At 45.0% G+C, this 23,372-nt stretch overlaps 1 protein-coding gene across 1 annotated transcript in view; it reads left to right on the plus strand.

The window, feature by feature from the left end:
• The window catches only part of EFCAB11 (EF-hand calcium binding domain 11), a 123,822-nt gene extending 100,789 nt beyond the window's left edge, over positions 1-23,033 (plus strand). Inside the window, exon 6 of the mRNA XM_037130416.2 lies at positions 22,861-23,033. Coding sequence (XP_036986311.2) covers positions 22,861-22,936 — 76 coding nt within the window. The 3' untranslated portion in view covers positions 22,937-23,033. The remainder of the gene's footprint in view (positions 1-22,860) is intronic.
• The last annotated feature ends 339 nt before the right edge of the window (positions 23,034-23,372 follow it).

Genomic DNA, 23,372 nt, shown 5'->3' on the forward strand with positions numbered 1-23,372 from the left:
TACTTACCTTTTATTTAATTTTTTTTAAGATTTTATTCATTTGTCTTTAGAGGGGAAGGGAAGGAGAGAGGGAGAGAAATATCAATGTATGGTTGCGTCTCATGCATCCCCTGCTGGGAACTGGCCTGCAACCCAGGCATGTGCCCTGACTGGGAATCGAACCGCGGTTGTTTGGTCCGCAGGCTTGCGCTCAATCCACTGAGCTACACCAGCCAGGGCTAATTTTTTTTTTAAGATTTTATTTTTAGAGAGAGGAGAAGGGAGGAAGAAAGAGAGGAGAGAAACATTGATTGGTTACCTCTCGCTTGTCCCCTACTGGGGACCTGGCCCACAACCCAGGCATGTGCCCTGATTGGGAATCGAACTGGTGACCTTTTAGTTCACAGGCCAGCACTCAAACCACTGAGCCACACCAATCAGGGATTCTCCTGTTATTTAAATGGTAAACCTAAATTGCCACTTGAGATAAATATAGTGTTTCATTTTTTCCTAAAGTTGGGAAATTGTATGTTAAATGTTTCTTTACTGTAGTTTTATTATGGTTTTTGGCATGAAGTAAAGGTCTGAGTTTCTGTGCCTCAGTATTACCCACGAATAACCTCTGCACTTGTTTCTGCGGCACTCAGACGACCGAACACCAGATTCTCACGGAACTCGTGTCTGAGTGCGGGGCTCTTTGTTCGTGGATTTCTGAAGTCAGCGACATTCTTGTAATGCGGCTTAATGACACACTCTTATTTCATCAAACTCGTTCCCTCGTGTTGTTCAAATCAATCCCTGTTTTTTTAGAATTTTTACCGAACAAATGACCCTATTAGTATTTGAAAATGTATTAAATATATAAATTAACTTAAAATTTTGCCGTGTTTGCAATATTTTTTATCTATTTTGTCTTTTATAATGTATTTGTAGTTTATTTTTATTGGGCTGTTATAGCCCACCTTGGGCTAATTATCAACAGGCACTCAATAAATGTGTATTAAGTACTGATGTTTTGTCCTTGTTATGAGGGAAGTCTATTTCAAAACAAAAAGTTAAGTAGTTGTTATTGTTAAAAGGGAATACTATTATAATTTTGAATATATTTTGTATGATAAATACACTGAATTATTTCCAAAATTCTTCGTAGATGACTTTGAGTTTCCAGGGTTATAACATCATGACTTCAGCAACTAGTAATGTTCCTTTGCTCTTAATTTTTCTTACTTGTTTTTTCTGCCTTATCACCATGGTGAGACCCTCTAATATAGTTTTAAATAACATGTGTGACTAAGAGTCTCTTTGCTTTGACCTTGCTTTTGGGAAACATGTCACTACCATTTGGATCTCCATTAAAAACAGTATTAGCTTTTTATTTTAGATTTTTGTTGTTTGGTTTTTAGAAATTAAAAACCAAGACTGTATGTTACAATTTATAAAATTTTCTCTTAAGCCTTCTAATATACAAATAATTATGATCGCCAGCAAAATATACTAGGGGTGGATTAACCATATTGTAAAAAGAGTACTTTTCTGGTTTTGGTTACTTTCCATTTTGGGTTCGCAAGCATTTCACCTTTTGCTCTGAATTCTCCAGGCTTTTCTTTTTGAGGAGACGGCCACTCATCTGTCATGTTGCTAAGGCTTGTGTAGACTGCGTGTTCTCCCCTTGAATCAGCTCTGTCTCTAATCTGCTCATTCAGCTTGCCCCTCAATACTCATTGCTTTTTGTTTTCCCAGTTAGATGCTCTATCAAATCAGTGAAAACTCTAATCTTCAAGATGGTCCAGGAGCACTTTTCTCCTTGAACAGTTTACTTCCTCACCATTGCTCAGAGCCCAAGTTTACCACTACCTGCCTAGTATTAATTAAAAAGGATTTTATTAAAAAATCCCTCTAATTCTGATATCAGTGCTTCTGTTAAATTCAAACTCTGCTAAGGGCTCTTTTCATAAGCACAACCCAGCATCTGTGGGAGAACAACATAATTAAGAACTTTCATGGGAATTTTTCAAATGTACCCTTACTATATAATTTTGAAGTACTGGTATGTTGAAATGTGCTCCCCCCCGCCACCCCAGAATTTTGGGAATCGTCTCTCTGCTGTTCTGGGGAGGGCATTCCAGGTCCAGGTTCTATTTCAGCCTGTGAGTCTGCAGGGCTGTGAGAAGCTTCTGACTGACTGCACAACACAGTGACCTTGATCCCAGAGGTCACCCGCTATGCCCACGTAAACCCAGAGTGACTGGGGAGCTGGAAAGGACGAGAGCTGAAGTCCTGCTCCTCATACTGCGTGTGGTGCATGCCAAGCTCTGAATGAGGGCAGCCTGCAACTTGGCTTTTCTTCGCGTGGGGTTTTGACCAAGGTCCCCATGGTCTCCGAAAGCCCAGAATCATTAGCTGGCCATAGGACTGTGCTATGAATCGAGAGTCCAGGTTTTCTCTCTGGTTTTGTTGCCAACTGGATACATAACTTTTGGAAAGTTGCTTTATGCTTCTGAGCCTTGATTTCCTCACCCGCAACATGGAAAGAACAAGTGGGGTGATTTCTGAAGTCCCCTACAGGAAAAAGTGACTCGTGCTCTTATTATAGAGAGAGGCTCAGAACTTGGAAGTGTGGCGGGCAGGTTAGAAGTGGCCCTTCTGCCAGTGCACCACAGCGTGTGAGACTGACAGGTGGGCAGGTCTGAAACCCTCAACACAGCAGGTCGTGGATCGGGAAGCAAAAAAGGGACGGGGGGGGAGGGAGGAAAGATGGCCAGCCCCCATCTCAGGCAGGTGTCTGTTCTGTACCATGCTCCTGAGCTCCCAACACCGGCGCCAAGTTCAGGGTTGTTTCATCCCTGCTTGAGTCAAACTAAGGGGAAGGTTTTGTTTTGTTTTCTTCTCCCCCAGGGAGGTGTTTTTCAGAACAACTTCCATACAGGGACATATGTCTTACTGAGGAGTGTCAAGTGAGCCGAATAGCCAGACCATGCTGTCACCGAATGGAAGGGGCCTCTGGGCAGTGCACACCCAGACGGGCATCCTGGAACCCGTTCCTCTCTGCAGATCGGAACGCACTTGTTTCTTGAGTCGTTCCATCCGTAACGACTTTCTTTTCATTCCTTTCTGATAAACTCATGTTACGTAAGCTCTCAAAGTGCTCTGTGCTTTTCCTCTGTTGGCCATCACACTCAGAGTGATTTTATCAGGCATGAATTTTCCCTCGGCTCTCAGCTGCTCCCAGGGAGGCCGGCAGAGGTGAGGCGGGGCGGGGCGAGGTCGGGAGTGTGTGGAGGACGCGGGCCCTTGGCTCTGTGCGCTCATGCAGGTGTGTGTGTGTGTGCGGGGTCAGGGGTTTCTGGTTACAGTGACGAATGCTCCTTGTAGAATATTTTGGAACTAGAGAAAGGTAAGGAAAAGGAAACAAAAACCAACCATGTTTCTGTCACATCAAAGGTAATCGTTGTTAATATTTTGGTATTTATTGTTTCCTGTTTCTTTCCATGTTTTTGTTGTTAAAGTAAATGAGTTTTACAGCCCATGCTTTTCAATTATCTTGCTGTTTTCAGTTTATAAATAACCCTACAAACAACATATTCATCTGTACTTTGAAATTATTTCCTTAGGAGAGGCTCCTAAATGTGGGAATACCATATTGGTAACATGAATTTATTTTATCATTTTTATGACTCCTAATTCTTTTTTTTCTCTTGCCTAAGGACATGCCCATTGATTTTTAGAGAGAGGGGGAAAGGGAGGAGGCAGAAATATCAACCAATTTGAGAGAGAAACATCGATTGGTTGCCTCTTGTACATGCCTGGACCAGGGATCCAACCTGCAACCCATGACCTTTCTTCAGTTCATGGGGCGACACTCCAAACATCTGAGCCACACTGGGCAGGACCCAGTTCTTTCTATTAAATCACCTAATAAACAAACGACACACCCTCTGGCAACGTCTACCTCTCCCCTTCTTCTTGCCAATGATTGAATGTTAACTTATTTTTCAAATCTTTGCTAGTCTAATAGGCAAAAATGGTATCTCGCTTTTTATTTTATTTCACAGATTGCTAGTAATATTGAACATTTTCACATGTTCATTATTTTGTTTGATTCCCTCTTCTGCGAATTAAACTATTCATGTCATTTGCCCATTTTCTCTTTTGTAGTGAAAATATTTATTATGAGTTTTGACTTCTTTATAATTATTTTTTTTAGTTTATTGGTTCCTTTTTATTTTCATGATTTTTCACGTGCAGGAGTTGTGTTTTCCTGCATTCCTATCTGTGCCATTTCCTTCACAATTTCTTCCATTGCTTTTATACTAAGAAAATTTTCCTCATCTAGAAACCAAATGAATACTCACTTCCATTTTCTTGGTTGGTTGGAATCTGTGGTATGACCTTTAACACCATTTAGCCCTTTAATATTTTTGGGATTTATTTTGCTATATAGCATGGAGTGATCATGTAAACATTTTTGTTCTAAAAAACTATCTTGTTTTCCCACGATCATTTGTTAAATAATCCTTTGAACAATAGTAAATAATAATCCATGATCACATTCTGCATTGAGTTTTTTACATGCTATGAGGCCTCTCCCGGCTGTCTGCTCTGTGCCCTTGACCTCCTTATTCGACACCAAGGGCCCACCGTCCCTCCTTCCCCCACAGTTACTGTATTATGTTTTGAAACCTGGTATTTCTTGTCTTCAAATTATTCTCGGCAGTTCTTGCCTGTTTATTTTCCAGATGAATGGTGGAGTCATTTCTGTGGAGTTCCAAAGAGCTCCCTTTGGGGTTTTGATGAAAATTGCACTCAACCTATAAATTAATTGGGAAGAATTTGGCATCTCAACAGTGCCCAGCCTTCCCGCCCAGGAACACGCACGTGGCGCGTGCCTCCGCACTTTCAGACGTCCTTCTGTGTGCCGCCGTGGGGCCTTGGGGCTTGCTCTGCACACAGTCACCCCGTTTCTTACTAAGGTATTCCCAGAGCATTTTATATTTTGGATGCTATTTTTAATGGAATCTTTCCCACCTTTAGTTTAGATCCACTGTTTTTTATTTATTTAGTATTTTTAAATTTTATTTTTGATTACAGTGGACATAGAGTGTATTACTTTCAGGTGTGCAACACAGTGAGTTCAGAACTCTGTGCCTTGCAAAGTGGGCACCGCAGTAAGTTAGTGACTGTCACCACGCGTAGTAGCTGTGCTGTGATGGTACTGACTGTATTCCCTGCGCTGTGCTTCCATCCCCGGGAACTCATTTTGTAAGTGGAAGCTTCTACTTCTCAATCCCTTCCCCCTTTCCCCTGCTTCCTCTTCTCTGGCAACCATGAGTTTGTTCTCTATGAGTTTCTTTTTTAAATTTCACTTCTTCCCAAACGATTGCCAAGTCTGGACTGGAATCTAAGGGAAAGGCGGCATGTTTGTTTTTCTCCAGGCTTGTGAATTTAGAGGTTTAGAACTGGAACTGGCCCTAAATATGTTGTTGTCTTGTTATATATGATAAACATGAGGCCATGAAAGGTTTATATGAATATGATGTGACTTGTTAAGAGGGTAGCGAAATAGGGGGGCACCCCATGTGTCCACATTCTTTGTCTCAAGGACATGCACAGCTTAAACATCCTGAACCCCACCCTCCGGATCACAGCCAGAATCCTCGAGTGGCTCACAAGGTCCTGAGCACTTGCACCTCACCCCCTCCCCCCTCACTCCTCTCCGTGCTCATCTCCGCTCCGTACTACAGCCACATTGCCTTCTTTTAGTTCCTTGAAGGTGCCCTGCTCTCCCCTGCCGTGTGCCCCTTGCACATGCTGTTCCCTCTGCCCGGGAAGCTCTTCCCCTGCCTTCACCCGTTAACTATGTCGATGCTCACCTCTCAGTGCTCAGCCCCCGTCTGCTCCTGCAGGGCTTGCTCCCCTGACCTCCAGGGCCAGTCCCTTCGTCCTTCCCTCCCACAGCACCCCCTCTCCCTCCTTCAGGGCATTGGCACACTGGTGATTTTACCTTGTGGGTAGAACTGTTTAATTCTCTCCCTGGCTGGACGGAAGCTGCAAGGAGCTCTGTGTCTTCTCTGCCCACCTTACGTCCTCAGGACCTGGTGCACCTGGCTGGCCCAGCATGGGCGCCTGGTTTGTCCGATGGATGAGTAAATGAACTCAGGAGCCTATTTCTAAGGAGCAAAAGCATTAATGAATGTATTCATTGACACATTTATAAAAACAAATAGACTGGGGTATTTTAAAAGTCCGGCAAGTAAGGAAATTATTATAAATCCATTTGATAGAGACTTCCAGCCAAGACGGAGGCATAGGTAGAAGTACTGTACCTCCTCGCACAACCAAATTTAAGGACAACAAAGATTTAGAAACAAAAGCACAACCAAAACAGACAAAATTGAACTGTACGGAAGTCCGACAACAATGGACCATTCATCCAGACCAGTAAGAGGGGTGCAGTCGGTGGCCGGCGGAGAGGGGGTAGCAGCAGGAAAAATCAGCCGGACCGACCCAGACGCGCAGGCGGCGGTTGGCAGATCCCAGGTGGGGGGTGGCAATGGGCAGACCCAGAGAGGATGCAAGGCAGCTGGCTGACTGCAGTCACACAGTCACACGCAGATAAACCAGGCGAAAAAAAAGAGCAGTGAGACAGACTGCTCAATGCAGGGCCCCAGCACCGGGAAGTAAAGCCTAAAAGCACCAATTGGAAAAACTTTGGGGGGCTGAGGTGCAGGGAGAGGCTCCCAGCCTCACAGGAGAGTTTGTTGGAGAGACCCACAGGGTCCTAGACACACACAAGCCCACCCACCTGGGAACCAGCACCAGAAGGGCCCAATTTGCTTGTGGGAAGCGGCAGAGGGGACCCAAATCCAAGAGAGAGCAGAATGAACACTATTTCTCCCCCTCTGACCCCGCCCCCACATACAACGTCACAATGCAGTGACCTGGGTAGATCCACCTGATGAACACCTAAGCTTTCATCCCTCATATGTAACAGGCGCGAACAGACCAAAACATTATGGCTCAAGCAGAAGAACAACTCAAAGCCCCAGGGCCAGTACTTTCAAGTGACCAAGAGATAGCCAACCTATCAGATGCACAGTTCAAAACACTGGTGATCAGGATGCTCACAGAACTGGTTGATTTTAGTCACAAATTAGAGGAACAAATGAAGGCTAAACTAAGTGAAATGAAGGGCAATGCACAGGAAACCAATAGTAATGGAAAGGAAACTGGGACTCAGATCAATGGAGTGGACCAGAAGGAAGAAAGAAACAACCAAACAGAAAAGAATGAAGAAACAAGAATTCAAAAAAATGAGGAGAGGCTTAGGAACCTCCAGGACATCTTTAAACGTTCCAACATCAGAATTACCAGAAGGGGAAGAGGAACAGCAACAAGTGGAAAACTTATTTGAGCAAATAATAAAGGAGAATTTCCCCAATCTGGCAAAAGAAATAGACTTCCAGGAAATCCAGGAAGCCCAGAGAGTCCCCCAAAAGTTGGACCTAAGGAGGAAACACCAAGGCACATCATAACTACATTAGCCAAGATTAAAATGAAGGAGAGAATCCTAGAAGCAGCAAGAACTAAGGGGACAGTCACCTACAAAGGAGTTCCCATCAGACTGTCAGCTGATTTCTCAAAAGAGACCTTACAGGCAAGAAGGGGCTGGAAAGAAGTATTCCAAGTCATGAAATCCAAAGACCTACAATCAAGATTGCTCTATCCAGCAAAGCTTTTGTTTAGAATGGAAGGGCAGATAAAGTGCTTCTCAGATAAGATCAGATTAAAGAAGATCATCATCACCAAGCCCTTATTATATGAAATATTAAAGGGACTTACCTAAGAAAAAGAAGATAAAAAAGATGAACAGTGAAAGGACAGCAAACTCACAGTTATTAACAACTACACCTAAAACAAAAGCAAACAACTAGAACAGGAACAGAACCACAGAAATGATCACATGGAGGGTTAGCAACAGGGGAGTGGGAGGAGGAGAAGGGGGAAGAAGGTACAGAGAACAAGTAGCATAGACGGTAGGTAGAAAATAGGGGGAGGGTAAGAATAGTATGGGAAATGTAGAAGCTAAAGAACTTGTGACACATGGACATGAACTAAAGGGGGGGAATGGGGGGAGGGGGTATGCAGGGTGGAGGGGAATGAAGGGGGGAATGGGACAACTGTATTGGCATAATTAATAAAATATATTTAAAAATAAATCCATTTGATAGAATTATCTAGCTCCACTAAAGAATGAAAATAATAAAGACTAAAACAGTGGGGGGAAATATTTGTATTATGTGCAGAATAACAGGGTAGAAAATGTTTTTATGTAAATTAGAAGGGAAGGTGCCGACATGATCATGGTGATTATTTTAAGATCATGGGATGGTGAGTGACCCTTCTTTTCTCCCATCTCCAAACTTTCCTGTGCACGAGTGCGTATATTCAGCACATGTCTCTTGGACACCAGTGTGTGACAGGCACTGTGTCAAGTGCTAAGAAAAGCACAGTGAACAAGGTGCATGTGGTCCCTGCTGACTGCAAGTTTGCAGCCCGGTGAGGAGGGAAGCAACCATGTCGATAACCCAGGTGGCCCGCTGTTCACCGACAGTTGTTCTCTCTGGGAACCATGGGACCCTGTATCACAGTGTGAACCACGGGCTGGAGAAAATACTTGTGGGGTTGGAGGCGTTATTATTAGTGCGTGAACATTTTAATCGTGGGGACCACTGTAGGAGTAATATACCCTTTTTTTTGGTTTTTTTTTTTTTTAGTTTTTAGGAGTCAAGTGAGATTTCCTAGATTGTCTCTTTGTTTCTTAGCCATCGTTTTCTGTAGACTGCGCTCTAAAGGGAAAACACCTGCGGTGCCGACGGACTTTTCTCCTGTTCCCCGTAGTTCAGCTACATTCCAAAGATTTGTGTAGGTGATTGTCAGGATCCATCACTATCTGCCCACCTCAGGCTCATTCCCAAACTGTCGGTGGGTCCTCGGCACCTGCTTCTAGGAAACGGCAGACGCAGAGTCCCCCCAGCGTAGATTCTCTTGGTTTCATCTTCTCATACCTGTGCACTCCACGGTCGTGCCTCCGTGCTCGGGTGTGATGTAAATACTTAACTCGTTTAATAAATATCCTGAAATAGCCTCTCTGAGTTGTTACGGGAAGGGCACGAACCTTTTAAGTCACTTAGCCAGCACAGATCAACACTTAATGTCTTTAATGATGATCCAGATCTCTTTTAGTGGCTGAGATGCTCCGTAATCAATGATGGGGCCCTGCCTGGAGGCACGAGAGACTAGGTAATCAGCAGGAAATGTCACACTGGATGGGGCCAGCAATTTGAATCTCTGAAAGGGGTATCAGTGTGGCCATTTATGGGAGAGCGCCATTTCTCCCCAAGGCTAGGAGGAGCTCCCCAACACCTCCATGTCCCTCAGAGATTTACACATTATGGATACCCCTCATGGCCACTTTTTCTCTTAGCCTGAGGACTCCGAAGATTCCTCTCCCCACCCCCAACCCATCCACCAAGGCAAACGCTGTGCCAGCTTCTGGCAAAGTGGGGGCCCACTTTGAGGCCCACCTCAGTGCTGGGCAGGAGTGGAGAGGCCTGTCAGGGCTGGGGTGGGGGGTGTTATGTGCAATGTGTGAGACCTTATTGGGGTACATGCCCTTTCTTCCCCACGCCTGTACCAACCTTGGGAATTATTATTTCGAGGATAGAAAACAAGTCCTGTGTTCTAGCTGTTGTTGGAAGAAGCACGTCCAGATTTCAGTCCTGAAATAGCCCCTCTGAACTTGTACTTGGAGTCCCTTGGTCTGAGCCTAGGATGTGATTAATTTGGCCATGTTGACATTCTCTGTGCATTTCATAATTTCCTCTGGGCATAATGTGCCCTCTGAACTTTTGGTTCTTCCTGCTGAAGCTGTCATATTACGGCCTCGTGGTCATCTCCTTTGGTGTGACTGATGACTATAGGTGGGCTTTTATTAATAGAGATCTTCTGATAATCTTTGGGAATTGTCTCATTATCAAATATTCATTTTTATGCTGTTTGTCATCGTCCACAGACCTGGAGGTTTTAAGTGTTGGGCGCATGTTGTAAACGAAAACATAATTTGTTACAATTATGTGGAGATAAGGCCAGATCTTCTATTGGCTCGGTGGTGCACACCAATGAGAAATGGGCTGGGATATGTCAAAATCTTATTTTCCCAAATGTTCCATTTAGAACTAAAGTGTAAACAGAAAAAGAAAATCTTATTTTTTGTAAGTTTGTATCCTCATTTAATGAAAAACGTGCCCTGCTGGAATTTCCAAGTAACGTTCTTGTAACCAAGCTCTAGGGCGTAAACCCCGGGGACTCCTGGCGAGTCCCTGCTCACATGCAAGAGCCTCTCTCAGGATCGGCTCCTGCACACCTATGACACGGGAGCGCTCCTCATTAGAGGGAGGAGCGGATATTCTTCATTTCTGTATTCTCAAGGGGCGATCATTTCATTGCTAGACCTCTCAGCCATGTCTAATTGCAAGGGAGGCTTAGCCATGGGCCTTGGCCACCCTCCAGGGCAGAGAGGGCGGGGAGCTGTGTTGAACACATAGCAGGCTCTGCCGTAGCATCAAGCTCCACCCACCCCAAATGGGACAGCCGGCTCCTCTTCCTGCCAACCTGCTGCATCCCCAGGAACTGAAAATGCTTCCTCCAGCCTTTGCTGAATTTCTGTGTATACATGTCCTTCTCGTTCATGATCCCTGGGTCCTTATCACACTGCTTTAATTAGCCAGGCTTTATATTTTGGGTTTGTTTTGCTATTACTATTTTGTTGAAAAACCTTTTGAATCTTCTTATTATATTTTCAGATAAGTTTTTGGTTCATTTTATCAGTTTCCTTTAAAACAGAAAAATGAGCAAACAAAAAACTCTACAATCTTTCTATCACATTAAAAATATATTCCACTCGAAAAATATTAGGCTATTAGAGAAAATAAGCATTATCTGACAATTGGTGTCTTCTGACTCCGAGCAAATGTGCTTTTAAAGTAGCAAGCCTCTTGTCAAACCTTAGCTAACGAAGTTATTAGCAGGGCATCGGTAAGTGGCTGGATGTCTGTAGTTCAGATTTTGACTTCCACTCTACCTGTTGCATTAGCCAAATGAAGCTCATTAAGCCTTATTCTTTTAATTCCTCTCTCCTAGCCTGCGAACCCACTACTACTCAGCTTTCTCGTCTGGAAGGATATAGTCTTTCCTACATGACACTTGAAAGTTCAGCTCATCCCTAAACCCCCAGTCAAAGACATGAACTTGTTGCTTCAGAGAGGGCACAGCTGTGCACTGAGCCATTACACCATCTGTTAAAGTGGCCAGAGTTCCTTTTATTGCCTCCTTTGTGGAAGGACTTGTACTGCAAAAGTGTGTGTTATTGAAAACATAATTTTCCTCATCATTATGCTTTCTTTCTAGCCGGATCATAACCTGCCAGAAATCTATTGAGCACAGAGTGAAAGCTCTTCGGAATAGCTGTTCTTAAGAGATTAAATGATTGCCATCTCTGTCCCATTTCTTTTATCTCATAATCAAGTTCAAGATGGTACTAGATAGCGCACAGCTGAAGTGATTATATATTTGAAACAGAAATGGTTTTTTCTCCCTTCATATTTTACTCTGTTGAAGGTAGGATCAGTTTTTTTCCCCCATTTGCATTTATATATGTTTATGGTTCTTTACAACTGTCCGCAGGATTAAAGAATCAAACTGCTTTTTAAAGGCTAACCATGGGCAGCAGGAGTTGGATTGCTTTTTAAAATTTCCTGTGTACAGAGTCACTGGTGGTGTGATAATGTACAGCTGAGATCCACCAACATGCAGGGCTTCGGCGGGTCTTTGTCCTAACTCAGTCATTCAACCTGACAAGCGAGGCGCTTGAGATTCACAGCAGCTGAGAGACTGGCCGAGGGTCACACCGCTTGAGAGCAGGCTCGCCGAGATGATAGCTCAGAACCCGGCTGTTTCTGGTGGGTCACCCTGCCTCATGACATGTGCAGAGGGTCCCCTTTACACAGATGGGGCATGGGGGAAGGATCGAAGATCCAGCACCCCAGAAGTCCAGGAACGAGACTGTTTATAGCTGGTTCAGAGATGTTCCATTTGCCTTTGTAATTTTTTTCTTTATCTTTAAAGCTGTCTGATCCCTGCTCTTTCCTTACCTCCTGATTTCTCTTCCAGAGAGTCAAACTGAGAAGAAAGATCAGGCCACTGCTTATCAGCAGCTCTGCTAAACCACTTGATGGAGAAGGAATATGAAATCATTTGCCGGAAGTGAGACTTAGGGCCGTGCGCTGACTGTGTTTGTCCACGTGCCCACAGGAGTCAATAGTCAGGCGCACTGAAATTATGTTCTCTCCTCCTTTCCAAGTATTTCTAGCTTTAAATACGACTCCTTATTTTGAAAACATAGTAGATAGGAAAAAGTGAGTCATTATTTATGGCTAGTCCTGTTTGCCAGCTGCATTTTACATCCATTCCCCCCCACCCCCCGCTTTTTTTTTTTTCTTGGACTAGAGAATCTATCCTGTCACTCTCTAGGGAGAAAACCATATTGGCCCCATCAACAGCCTCTTTTGGCACATAACCACAGTTCAGGCACTGTGAACAGAGATTTTTCTTGGATACAGGAAGAAAGTTAGTTCTTTAGAATGCAGAACTCTGAAGAACAATCCAGAATCTTGCAGTAGTAGCAGAAGAGAAATCTGGCTTATTTTAGAGTTCCTTTCCAAATGGAATAATCATTTCAAAAATGTTATCTGTATGGAGTGTCTGCTCCATGTCTACCATGTTCCAAATATTGCAAGGTTGATAGGAGATTTCAGATGGAATGTCTGGCATATCAGGACACCGTTATTTGCAAGTAGCGGGAAATCCATCTCAGGCCGCCTAACCCAGGGAACTCCAGCTTCCGGCGTCGTGTGCCTGGGCTCCAGCTTACTCCGCTCTTCTTCTGACTCTTCCCCTCACTGTGGACAACTCCATTCTTGGGCTGATCACTGACACCTAAAAACATGTGCAGACATGTTTGGATCGGTGCACCACGGGATCGTAGAACCGTTGTGGAGACTGCGCCCTCGTGGTAGGGAAAGGGCTGTTGTGGTACCCGGCCTCACTTCCGCCTCCCAGCTGTCCAGTGAAACAGCTGCTTTCTCAACTCAAACAAAATTCCTAGGCAGGGAGGGTGGGGTTATAATGATGGGCGTGGGCCCGTCAAACCCCACTTCTGGAGCTTAGGGCGGAGATCCGTCCACACCTCTCACAACTGATGTCTCGGTAGGCTGCTGGGTCAGTAACCAACATTGTCCACTGCGTCTTTCATCTGGAAGGAGGAGCCAGGTCCTAATGAGGCCAAAGAGTCGCCTGGTTTGTGTCATTCTCTGTTTATAGTCCGCGATCCTTATATCTCTCACAGCTCACCCTAAATGGCCAAATCCACCCCCTGCTCAAGGCCAGGCCCTGGTCGTACCATGCATACAAAAGGCGGAAGAACTTTCTTATTTGAAGGATTATAATGTCCTCACGAAGGAGGAATACTTAATGTCTAATAATGCTATGCACTGTTAACAGACTAAATATTATTAAATAAGACAAACCTATTAGATAGAGAAGAGAAGATTGCTGTTACGTTTTTCCAGTTCACTCTGACATTTCAATTACCTAGAACTTTAAACATCAGAGCTCTTTTTAAAGGCAAAATTTAATTTGCTCTTAAAATCACTTTCAAAATAGAAGAACACTCTAGATCAGAGAACAGACTATTTCCAGTAGTGAGATTCCTTTCACCTGAGAATCTGAATAGCGCATGACCTGCCATTGCTGATGGCATTGCCCGAGGGGAACTTCATCTCTTAAGTAAACTTTCCATTGTGTTCTAGCCTGGGCTCCGCCTTGAAATCAGAGCTTTATTTTTAAAATATATTTTATGGATTATGCTATTACAGTTGTCCCATTTCCCCCTTCATTTCCCTCCACCCTGCACACCCTCTCCCACCCACATTCCCCCCTTTAGTTCATGTCCATGTGTCACAAGTTCTTTAGCTTCTACATTTCCCACACTACTCTTGCCCTCCCCCTGTCTATTTTCTACCTGCAGTCTATGCTACTTATTCTCTGTATCTTCTCCCCGCTTCTCCTCCTCCCACTCCCCTGTTGCTAACACTCCATGTGATCTCCATTTCTGTGGTTCCGTTCCTGTTCTAGTTGTTTGCTTAGTTTGTTTTTGTTTTGGGTGTGGTTGTTAATAATTGTGAGTTTGCTGCCATTTTACTGTACACGTTTTTTATCTTCTTTTTCTTAGATAAGTCCCTTTAACATTTCACATAATAAGGGCTTGGTGATGATGAACTCCTTGAACTTGGCCTTATCTGGGAAGTGCTTTATCTGCTCTTCCATTCTAAATGAAAGCTTTGCTAGATGGAGCAATTGAAATCAGAGCTTTAGATGCAGGCCTGTGAGCAGGTTGTTTATTTGGGGAGTATCCTCGGTGAGCAAGAGTGGGACAGAGAATGAGGGAAGGCCAGCTCCAGGGCCTGTTACCCAGGCTGGTGCTTCTATGAGCAACTGGAGCTTATTTTCGCGGGAACCGTGAGCCAAGAGAATGACCTCTGAGCTGTCTGCCTGAGGGACAGGAGAGGGCATTTATTCATTGGCACCTGCTTCCTCTTTGGTCAAGGGTTACCTGTGGGACTAACTCCTTTTGTCACAGTTTCAGATCTCCCAGATCTGGGAGGGGGCCACAGCACCCAGGTGTTGGAGCAAACAGCCCGAGGCCCTGGTCGCAGAGTGCCACTCAGGGAGTGGAAGGGGGCGGGGAGTGTGAGAGGCGGGGCCCGGGGGAGGCCCCACACGCTGCCCAGGGGGCCTAGACAAGAGCAGGAATTATCTGCAGCTCGCCGTGATCTTTCCTGTGCGTCTTTAAAAGGGGGAGAGTGAGAAACATGTTACCAGCTGGATGGAGGAGAGCCCTGCAGAACGCTCATCAGCAGAGAGGCAAGCGGAAAAGCAGCAGCCTGCTCGCTCTCCAGGGGTCAGGCTGCTGGCGGGAGGGGCCGTCAGCATCACCTCTTCATGTGGCCGGTCCTCTCCTCCCCAGTAGGGGCTCCTTGCCTAGAGGGTAATTTTTACTCCCACCGTTCAGTCAGTGTGACAGCTTTGTCCCTGACGCAGTGGCAGTTTTGACTTTAGTTCGAATTATTCCATAAAGAATTAAAGAGGAGATTCTCTCTCCCTTTCCCCCCACCCCACAAACTCCCCAAAGGAAACTTTGCTCATTGAAGTCTTTGCCTCCACATTAAGTTTCCCATTTATGTTTCACGTAAATCAACGTGGTGTCAACTTTCAAAGCCCCGTGTGACGATCACAGTGACTCAAAATAATTGCTGTCTGTCAGTGTATTTGCTGGGAACACAGGCCTGTCACTGGCTGCGTTATCACCCCCAGGAGTTGGCCTCTCGAGTGGGGTCTTCTCTGGGCTTGGTGCAAAACCCAGGGGTTGGCAAGGCAGAGTGGCGAGGCCGCCGTCTGCAGACACCATCCGAGAAACGCATATGCCTCCGCTGCCCCTGAAGTCACTTGTTTTCAAAAGAGAAATCCCGGAGACTTCCGCCAAGATGGAGACGTAGGTGGAGGAAACACCTCGCCTCTGTGCACAACCAAATCTAAGAACAACTATTTTTAACAGCAGTCACAACCAAGCCACATGGAAAATCGACAATACGGAGTCCAAAGGACAACTAGATACTCAGCTGGACCGGTACGAGGAGCGAGGCCAGCAGCGGAGCAGGTTAGCAAGAAAAAATTCCCAGGGCGGTGCTCGGTGCGCGCAGGCAACCGAGGGCGTTGATCGCGAGCGAGCTGGCTGCTGGAGCGCACAGCAGGTCGGTCCGTCGGTCGCGCACATCTACGTGCGGAGAAACCAGTGAGAAGGGAAGCCTGCTCGGAGCAGCAGGCTCGCACAATTCCAATCGGATAAACAAGCCCCTTGCGCTGGGCGAGCGGAGAGGACCGCCATTGCTCCCTCTCTGACCACGTCCCCACACACAGCGTCACAAACCAGCGACCTGGGTCTCCCCGTCCTGGTAAACAACTAAGGCTTCGCTCCGCTCACTTAACAGCACGAATAGACCAAAAATGGCTCTAGGACAACTCAGAGCCCCAGAACCGATAGACCTAAGTGATGAAGAAATAGCCAGTCTTTCAGATGCACAGTTCAAAACACTGGTTATCAGGATCCTTACAGAACTGGTGGATTTTAGTCACAAATTAGAGAAACATATGGAAGCTAAACTAATTGAAATAAATGGTGATACAAAGGATGCCAATAGTAATGGAAAGAAAATTGGAACTCAAATCAAGGGAGTGGACCAGAAGGAAGAAAAAAATGATCAAACAGAAAGGAATGAAGAAATAAGAATTCAGAAAAATGAGGAGAAGCTTAGGAACCTCCAGGACATCTTTAAACGTTCCAACATCCGAATTATAGGGGTACCAGAAGGGGGAAAGGCACAGCCACAACTGGAACACTTATTTGAACAAATAATAAAGGAGAATTTCCCCAAGATGGCAAAGGAAATAGACTTCCAAGAAATCCAGGAAGCTCAGAGAGTCCCAAAGAAGTTGGACTTAAGAAGGAACACACCAAGGCACATCATAATTACATTAGCCAAGATTAAAATGAAGGAGAGAATCCTAGAGGCAGCAAGAGCTAAGGGGACAGTCACCTACAAAGGAGTTCCCATCAGACTGTCAGCTGATTTCTCAAAAGAGACCTTACAGGCAAGAAGGGGCTGGAAAGAGGTATTCCAAGTCATGAAAACCAAAGAACTACAACCAAGATTGCTCTACCCAGCAAAACTTTCATTTAGAATGGAAGGACAGATAAAGTGCTTCTCAGATAAGACCAAATTCAAGGAGTTCATCATCACCAGGCCCTTATTATATGAAATGTTAAAGGGACTTACCTAAAAAAAAAAGAAGATAAAAAAGATGAGCAGTGAAAGGACAGCAAACTCACAGGTATTAAGAACCACACCTAAAACAAAAGCAAACTAAGAGGACAGCTAGATCAGGAGCAGAACCATAGAAATGAAGATCTCATGGAGGGTTAGCAACAGGGGGAGTGGGAGGAGGGGAAGGGGGGGAGAAGGTACAGAAAATAAGTAGCATAGACAGTAGATAGAAAATAGATGGGGGGAGGGTAAGAATAGTAGGGGAAATACAGAATCTAAGGAATTTGAGACACGTGTTCATGAACTAAAGGGGGAAATGGTGGGGGAGGGGTATGCAGGGTGGAGGGGAATGGAGGGGGGAATAGAGCAAATGTAATGGCATAATCAATAAAAAAAGTTTAAAAATAAATAAATAAATAAATAAATATGTTGGTTCACCCTTAAAAAAAAAAAAGAGAGAGAGAAATCCCTAAAGCCATCATTGTAGTAAGTGTGGTGTAGCTGGAATGTTCCAAAAATTGCCTCCAACTTTGGTTCCTCTAGCTCAGCGGTTTTCTTTTTTGTTGTTTACGGATTTTAGAGAGAAATAGGATGGGAAGAAGGGAGAGAGAGATCTATTTGTTGTTCCACTTATTCATGCTTTCATTGGTTGATTCTTGTGTGTGCCTTTACTGGAAATCAAACCCACAGCCTTGCGGGTAGCAGGGTGGCGCTCCAACCCATGGAGCTACCCAGCCCGGGCCTACCTCGCTGGTTTTCACTGAGGTCTGGTTTTGTTGCCCAGGGGACATTTGGCACCATCTAGAAACAATGTGACTGTCACAGCTGCGGAAGGGGGCAGGGATACTGGCACCAACTGGGCAGAACGCAGGCCCGCTGCTAAACATCTCACTGTGCCTAGGACGGCTTCCATCACAGAGAACCGTCCAGCCCAGAACGGCAGCCGTGCCGAGGTTGAAAAGCCCTGCTCTAGCTGTTGAGGATTTATACTTGAGAAATAGGGTCGCTTGTGTAGAAAAATCAGACTAAAAAGAAAGAAAATTCTCTAGTTGAAAAGGATACCAACGTTAAAGAATAGTTTAAGACAAATTACTCATGAGACAAAGTTTCTGTTCAATATATGACCTTCAACTTTTACCTAAATAAATACAGATGTGTAATTATAATGTATGTATTAGTTTGTGTTCTTGTTTGCACTCAAAAATGTCACTTCTATAGTCTTTATATCATTTTAATAGAGACTATTTCATTGTTTCAATGAAAGGAAATTCAGCAATTTCCTCTTTTTTCCTTTCTTTTTTTTTTTTAAAGTAACTTGGGCAAAAGCAATTATTCCAGTGTGAAATCTGGCTTTGGAGAGCTGGCCATTGGGTACTCTCAACTTATTTTAAAGCAAAAACTATTTTCCGAGAAATAAGGACTTTCAAAACATTCTAAGAAATTGTTATGATGAAAATACTTTTGTACAAAAAAAGCACTTACTACTTGGGAGAAACATTCACGGTTTACACATTTTTTAAATTAAAAAAGCAACAACGTACGTTTCTCTTCAGAGTGTATTGGGAGCAACACAACAGCTTAACTCGATAGAAGGCTCACCTCGCGAAAGCCTGGCCCCTTCCAGGAGTGGTTACTTACTTAGCATCTGGGTCACAGGAGCACTTCTGGGCCGGGCTGTTGAAGTCCACACAGCGCCACAAGGAAGGAGGGAACAAAATCTTGCCTAACAAATCAGGATGTGGAAGAGGCATGTGCTAGAGGCAAATGCTGATGAAAGCAATTATAACCACTTACACGATGAGTCAGAATGTACTTTAACAGTTCTGACGACTGTCGGAACGCTGCTGCGTAGGCCGGGTGTAGCCTGCCTGAAATTCCCGGTGCATCCCAGCGGCAGCTGAGGTCTTCCTGCATCTCAGAGTCCAGACGGAATTGCCTGCAACCCCGTTCCACACCCTGTAGGATTGTAATGCACTCCCCAAGATTTTTTGCAAAGTTCTGGACAGTGTATGGCTCTCGAATTCTTATCTGTCTGAATTCATTCAGTTGATAGATGGCCTTACCATTCCGCACCTGATTTCCTCCCTCCCTGCACCCGCTCCAACTGAACTCATCGCCCAGCCCTGTGCAGACACCCCCAAATGCACTGTCCCCACTTAAAGTATGTTGCACCCCTTGGCGAAGATAGGGGAGAGGTCATACCAAGGAACACACAGCACTCGGAAGCACGCAGTAGACACAGCGGCTAACCGAGGGATGGCTGATCATCGCATCATCATGAGGGTTGTTCTTGGGCCAGTTCTTGTACAGGACCCCAGCCTCCCCCTCTCAGCAGCCCCCTCTTTCTGCACCCTCCTGCCCAGATAGGCCTGAGTTGTCCATACTGAGTGACATGGGGCAGTTCAGCCCTCCTGGGGCTGTACTCTCAGCCTCAGTCCTGGGTCTTCCTTGCATCTCAAAAACACATAAAGCAGAAAGTCTTTAACTTAACTGCACCTGCGTTTCTAAAGCAGTTCTTATTAATAATAACAATTTCTATTTCTCTTATACATCTACGTAAGCTTTACTAACTCCTTCGATAAGCCAGTTTGGAAATATAAGCCTGCATATATGTCTACGGTTGACCCTTGAATAAACCGGTTTGAACTGCATGCGTCCACCTGTAGGCAGCTTTTATTAGTAAATACTATAAATGTAATTTCTCCTCCTTATGGTTTTTTAAGTAACATTTTTCCTCTACCTTTCTTTATTCTAAGAATACCATATGCATACATAGAGCATACAAAATCCACGTTAATTGACTGTTTATATTATTATAAGGCTTCTGGTCAATAGTAGGGTATTAGTAGTTAACTTTTGGGGGAGTCAAGTTATATACAGATTTACACTGTGTGTGTGTGGGGGGGGGGGTCAGCGCCCCTACCACCCTCCTTGTTCTTCAAGGGCTAACTTACCTGTGAGCGAGCAGCTGCTCACCTGGATGGATGTTCTCAGGCTTTGAGTGCAGGGCAGGTTGGTCCAGGGCTCTGCCTTGGTGTCCAGTTTCCTGCTTTGTCTCTGAATTGCTCAGCCTGCCACTCGGTGGCTCCCCTCCCGTGCTCTCCTCTGCAGCCTCATCTTCCAGAGTCCGTCTCTCACTTGGTCTCATACTGAGTCGGTGTGTGTCAGATGCGCTTGGGCAGGGACGCCAGAACTGCCACTGCTCGCGAGTCCCCGAGGGGAGGTGCCCGGGTGCCTTCTCCAGTGCGCAGTCTTTCTCTGACCAGTGCTCAGACTCCTCAAAACCGGGGTCGACCTGCTCTCTCTCGAATCCCCGGTACCTCCTGGAGCGCCGTCCACATTCCGTCACGTGGTGCCTGGTTTTCCAGATTCATGGGCTCCACGCCCACAGCCTCATTCTTCCCGCACGCGTTCATTGCGTGCCGCGCGCTAAGAGGGGGCCCCGCAGGGAACAGGAGAGAAGTTCTCGCTGTCCCAGAGGTGACTTCCAGTCAGAGTGCGGGTGTCGGGTTGTTTTAGTGCCGAATGCACGTCGGTGACTCCAGACCGCACATTCAGGTTTCATAACCAGGGCAGCGTCCTTCCAGCGTGGACCGCTAGGAACGGAAACGACCCAGCTGCCTCGCCTGGTGCCGATTCCTTCTCCTCCTCAGCCCACCCCTGATTCTGCCCACCAGCCACATCTGCTCTCTGCTCCCACCGTGAGTTGGGTGTGGGTGCTGTGAAACCTTCCTCCTTCGGATTTTTATTCCATCTGCAGTAAAAAAAAAAAAGTATATATTTGCTCTTAAAATTACAGCTCTGAAATGTGAATTTCTTCTTTAAGCTCCTTGAGACAACCAGATCTGCTTGTACAGATGTGTGATGAGGAAGAAACGTTGAAAGGCAAAGCATTTTACCAGGCTTCCTTCTAAATATAAACATGATGTTCCTCTGTTCACTGCAGGAATAAAATGCCACTCCACACCTTGTGAATAAACTTTTCCATTTTAACACCTCTTGGTTATACTGTCCCCATTTTATGATGTGACGCTGTGGCAAAGACAGCACGAAGAATAAGAAGTGAATGTTTTCAATGAAACCCTCAGTTTCAATGACGGTTATTTACTGAGAAAGTCGGGCAGAGAGATTCCCCTTTGTACAAGGCTGGCCCATCTCAGTAAGTGAATAAACACACCAAAAAATATTACCAGGAGCGGTTTATTCTAAGCATTACTTTTCTAGGTTATCCACCTAGGTCACCCTCTGAGCTGTAGAGTTCAACCATACCAGTTCAGAGCAGGAAAAAAAAAAAAAAGTCATTTATCTAATTCAGTTCCTTGGGAAAAAAATCTGTAGGCAACATTAAGAATCTTCAATTACCTAATTTAATAAAAGGGATGGTTTCTATTCTGTAGTCAGTAACATGTGATACTGATTATTTCTAATCCCTTAGAGGAGATCTGACGTTCTGCTTTTGGTCCTGTATGGCATGAAATTGTCATGTATATTTTCCCAAAAGAAGTAACAAGAATAATGGCCTCTGCCGTCTGCGATCATTTTATACTAACACACTGCAACATGGTTTTGCCCTGGGGCAGAGAAGTGGGGATTTTCTCTACTTCAAAAGAATGAAAAATTATCATTGCTCTATCCAGAACCATTATAGACTTCAAAGACTTTGGCATGAAATATTCAGAAAGTTTATTTTAGAATTCAATATTTTAAAAGCCTGCTTTAAAACTATTACAGTGATTAGTGGCTCTGTTACTTGGGCCAGTCCTTGCTTTAAAAAGCCCTGTGTCATGGTCACGGTTGAAGCCATTTGTTGTCTCAACAGGATGTGATTTGCATAAGGATGTAAAGCACTGTTTTAGAATGGTCCCCCAAAGAGGAATCGGGACCACCGCTCATCCCTTATCTTTGCAGACAGTGGTTTTCAATAAACGTGACTGTTACTGGTAATGGCCGAATGTGCTGCTTATGCCCTTATTGCCAGTATGTCCTCCTGACATTAGGTATCCTGCCCACGGGAGTACCTTTTCTCTGCTCCCTGTTCAGGTGACAGTGCTCCTGTCTCTGGTTCTAGGGACAGGCAGGGTCAACCCGGCTGAGGCCACCCACACCCTCAGCTGACCAGCTAGAGGTTCCCATCTTCCCCATTGTTTAGGAGGCAGGAAAGTTGATCAGGCACTGGTGAGTTTTTAACAGAGCTTACGAGGCCATGGACAGAGCCAGTGAGAACTTTGGGAGCTAGATTCAGCCATGGGGAAATTGCAATCCAGCCGCGCCTCTCCTGGACATCCTGTGTCCATAGGGAGGCAACGTGCAGTAGAGTGTAGAGCCCTGGTTTTGGAATTTAACGATCCCGATTTTATTTCCAAGTCTGCCACTTACCGGCAATGTGACTTTTGAAATCACTTACTTGTTTCTTTCTGTAAAACGGACTGGGCCCAGCACTGGCACATGGATTCAATGAGAGAAAGAAGATACAGGTGGAGTGCATTGTACGGTGTCAGTCATTGTTCCTGAAATGTGCTGATCTCTTCTTGGTTTATTCTCCATTTCTGTCGGGTAATGCATATATATTTGCTGATGTGTCACAGAAAGAATTTAAAGGATGACTACAAAAAACCTCATTCCCACTTTTCGTACATAACCTGTGCATTTGGCTTCATTTCTTTAAATGGGTTGAAGACATTATTTTCATAGGTTTTAGTAAATACCTTTTTCTTTCCATCCCACTTACCAGTGTAAGGAAAAAAATAGGCATCAACCTCAGCCTTCAAGTAGATAAATAGGTGCCTCTCACATAAACACTCAGATGTATTTCTGATGTGATATATTCTTGATGCATAAGTGTAATGAAAATAACCTGTAAATTACTTCTTGTTTCATTTTCCAGGGAAGTGGATCAAGACTCGGATGGCCATGTCAGCTTTAAAGACTTCGAATATGCCATGAATTGTGGGCAGAAATGAGGCCTGACTATGGGAACTGCTCCTGGCACCTCTGGGGAGACCGACAGATTGTCATGTGCTTAAATGTCAACATTCACCAAAAATTCAGTGCTACTTACACACTCGCATTTAAACTCTCCATTGTGGTTTTCAGAGGCTGATAATTGCTAGCATCTCAGAATCCTCTAAGTGGTCCTTTAGTTTCCGTCCATGGAGCTGGCAGCCCCTCCTCATCACTCTTAACCCCCACTCTGCAGGCCAGGATGCTCTGTTCCCTTACTACTCCTCGCCACCCCGCCTCGGCTCCCTGGTTCTCATCAGTTCCTGACTTCAGGAGAGGAGCCACTTTTTTCCGGCGATGGGGCAGTTTCCTTCATGCATTCAACTTGTTCGGACAAATAATAGCACCTCCCTGTGGTACAGGCTCACTGTGTTCCATGTAACGAGCAAGACGTTG

This window comes from Artibeus jamaicensis, unplaced genomic scaffold (assembly GCF_021234435.1).
Source record: "Artibeus jamaicensis isolate MK-2021 breed Jamaican fruit bat unplaced genomic scaffold, CSHL_Jam_final contig_444, whole genome shotgun sequence".
NCBI lineage: Eukaryota > Metazoa > Chordata > Mammalia > Chiroptera > Phyllostomidae > Artibeus > Artibeus jamaicensis.